Source organism: Myotis davidii, unplaced genomic scaffold (genome assembly GCF_000327345.1).
Source record: "Myotis davidii unplaced genomic scaffold, ASM32734v1 scaffold425, whole genome shotgun sequence".
Classification (NCBI taxonomy): Eukaryota; Metazoa; Chordata; class Mammalia; order Chiroptera; family Vespertilionidae; genus Myotis; species Myotis davidii.
This window is the reverse complement of record NW_006296413.1, coordinates 2,080,616-2,083,358: the sequence shown is the minus strand read 5'-3', so window position 1 is coordinate 2,083,358 and position 2,743 is coordinate 2,080,616. Positions and strand designations below refer to the sequence as shown.

Sequence of the window (2,743 nt, the reverse complement as noted above, 5' to 3'; positions counted from 1 at the left end):
GATGGCTCTGGGCAGGGCGGCCACCAGCCGCTCCTGCATTTCGGGGCTGCACAGGATGTAGTCGGGGGCCACGCAGGTCTGGCCAGCGTTGAAATAGCGGAAAAAGGCCACTCGGTTCGCCACGGTCTGGGCGTCACAGTTGTCGTCCACGTAGCAGGGGTTCTTTCCACCCAGCTCCAGCGTGACAGGCGTCAGGTGCTTGGCGGCTGCGGCCATGACAATCTTGCCCACTCGAGGGCTCCCTGGGGACATGGGATGGGCCTTCATCCTCAACTGGCCTTGGCCAGATGGTTCAGACACCACCTGGGATCTGCCTGGCCAAGCTCCCCAGGATCCCGCCCCTCAAGACCCAGAGGCCTGGCTGGTTGCCATCTGGGACACTCCCCACTGGGGGCCACAGCCACCTACCCCATGGCCTTTTCAACCTGCTCTTGGATGTCCCTGACCCAGGACACTGGCTGGGGCCATCCTCACTGCTGGGGTTCTTGTCCCAGCATCAAGAAGGGTTCAGGAGTCTGGAGAAGGGGCTGTGCGTAGGTGACATAGGAAACCGGGGACTAATAAAGAGTCCGGAGACCAGATATAATTTTGAAAGGCATTGGGGGTCAGAGGACCTTCAGCTAAAGGAACTGAAGACTCCCTCCTTGCCTAGGACCCTTGCTTTTATTAACACAATTTGTCCTAAGGCAAGGTGGAGATAATACACTTCAAAGGGTAAGGTTCAAAGGGTACAGAAGCATTGTCAGTTTGGCTATTGGGGTGTTTGGCCAGTAGGAGGCAATAACATGTAGATTAAGATGCCTTTTAGCTGTCTGGCAGCCACAATCAGTTTAATGTATCCTATTCAGGTTTGGGGAAATGCCTTGAGCCATTCCCAGATGCAGGTGACCACATGTGTGACTCAACCCTGCTGAGTCCCCAAGTCTCATCAACCTTTCGATGAAACTCTTGAAATTGTGACATGTTGGACTTGGTTCCCGGCACCTCACCCGTAAATAAAATGTAGTCAAACTTGTGTTTCAGAAGCTGCCCGGCCTCCTCGGGGCCCCCCAGCATCACGGCAAAGCAGCTCTGCAAGGAGGGACCGCAGCTCAGGGGACTCTGTGGGCCCCGGACAGCCAGACCTCCCAGGCGGGCAGGGGCAGGGATGCGGGACACGGGGCTGAGGGGGGAGGGCCACGCTCACCTGGTCCAGGTACCGGGGCAGCACCTCGGCCAGGACCTTCTCTGTGCTCTGGCTGATTTCTGATGGCTTCAGCACCACGCAGTTCCCTGTAGGGGCGGATGGGGGAGACACAGGGGGACGCTGGTGTCCCCACCCCCACCCCTACCCCGGGGCTGTCATCGGAAAGCAGAGGTGCAGGGAGGGTGTGCGAGGCTAGGGCACAACGTAATGGAATTCTGGGGCTCCCCTGTGGGAAGGGAAGGTGGGCCAGGAGGGCTCGGACCCTCTCCTCACCGGCCGCGAGGGCGCCCACCAGGGGCAGCAGGCTCAGGTTCACGGGGTAGTTCCAGGGGCTGAGGATGAGCACCAGGCCGAAGGGCTCCTTCCGGATGAAGGCGGAGCTCAGCTGCGTTAACTGGGGTGCAAGATGGATGGTGAGACCCAGCCAAGGACACCCCTAAGTCCCCTACTTCCAGGGCCCTGGAGGTGCCTGTGCAGTGGCGTCCCCATGAGGACACAGAGGTCCTGAGAGTCAGGGACTCGCCCTGGCTCAGGGGTGCGAGGGGCCCAGCCAGCAGCTCACCAGGTTCTTGGCCACTGGCTGGTCCTTCATCCAGGCATGCAGGTTCCGGAGCGCCAGGTCCACCTCCTTCTGGCACAGGATGATCTCGGACATGTCCGCCTGGAAGGCTGACTGCGGCGGGTGAAACGCAGGGTCAGGCCCTGCCCCAGGAAGGGGTCTAGTGTGAGGGGTCCCCCGAGGTCCCTACCAGGGACACGGAGACAGGCTCCGGGGACAGCACAGCCGGGCACCGCACGACCCTGGGCAGGTGGCCTGGGCTCCAATTCCAGCTCTGCCACTTGCCAGCTGTGGGGGCGGGGGGGGGGCTTGGGCACGTAGTGTAACCCCCACTCTCTCAGTTTCCCCATTGGTAACAAACAACGATCCAACCTGCCTCGCAGGTGTGAGGAGTTAACGCTGACAGTGCCTGTGTGCACTGCGTGCCAGGGAAGGTCTGTGAAACGAACAGGGTGAACTGGGACACGGCCAGCTCCCCCTCCCCTGCCTGCCTCCCGCCACCCCTCACCTTGCGCAGGTCCTGCGCCAGCGCCTCCTGCAGCAGCTGCTTGTTGTCCTGCAGGAAGCGGCCCAGGCCCTTGAGCTGTGCAGCCCGGAACTCCGCCGGCCGCGTCCGCCCCGAGCGGAAGGCCTCCCGAAGCCGCTGCAGCGTGTCCTCGAAGGGGTCCCTCCTGCCGGGGTGAGGGCAGTGTGGGTCGGGGCCCCCCACCTTCTCAAGCACCGATCCTGCCTCTGCCTGCCCCACATGGGCTCACAGACACCCTTACTGGGACTCACGTGTGACCCCAGAGGTCCAGGGCTGGCCCTGCACCCCACTAACACACGGATCTTCATGCCTCCCCTCCACCCAGGGCACCAGACCACAAGCCAAACCCGGGAGCAGGGCTCTTTGGTCGGTGCCCCCTCTGGGCCTAACCCAGGCCCTCTGAGGGCTCTGCCTCCGAGGCCACAGAGCTTTTGAAGTGGCAGATGGGGAAACTCAGTGTCTCTGTCTCATT

At 61.9% G+C, this 2,743-nt stretch overlaps 1 protein-coding gene across 1 annotated transcript in view; it reads right to left on the bottom strand.

The window, feature by feature from the left end:
• ALDH3B2 (aldehyde dehydrogenase 3 family member B2) overlaps positions 1–2,335 on the bottom strand; it is a 6,159-nt gene extending 3,824 nt beyond the window's left edge. The window contains exons 1-6 of the mRNA XM_006771674.2: positions 2,254–2,335; positions 1,749–1,859; positions 1,460–1,580; positions 1,187–1,272; positions 990–1,071; positions 19–242 (exon numbers count right to left, since the gene is read on the bottom strand). Of these exons, the coding sequence (XP_006771737.1) occupies positions 19–242; positions 990–1,071; positions 1,187–1,272; positions 1,460–1,580; positions 1,749–1,841 (606 nt within the window). The 5' untranslated portion in view covers positions 1,842–1,859; positions 2,254–2,335. The remainder of the gene's footprint in view (positions 1–18; positions 243–989; positions 1,072–1,186; positions 1,273–1,459; positions 1,581–1,748; positions 1,860–2,253) is intronic.
• Between the last annotated feature and the right edge of the window lie 408 nt (positions 2,336–2,743).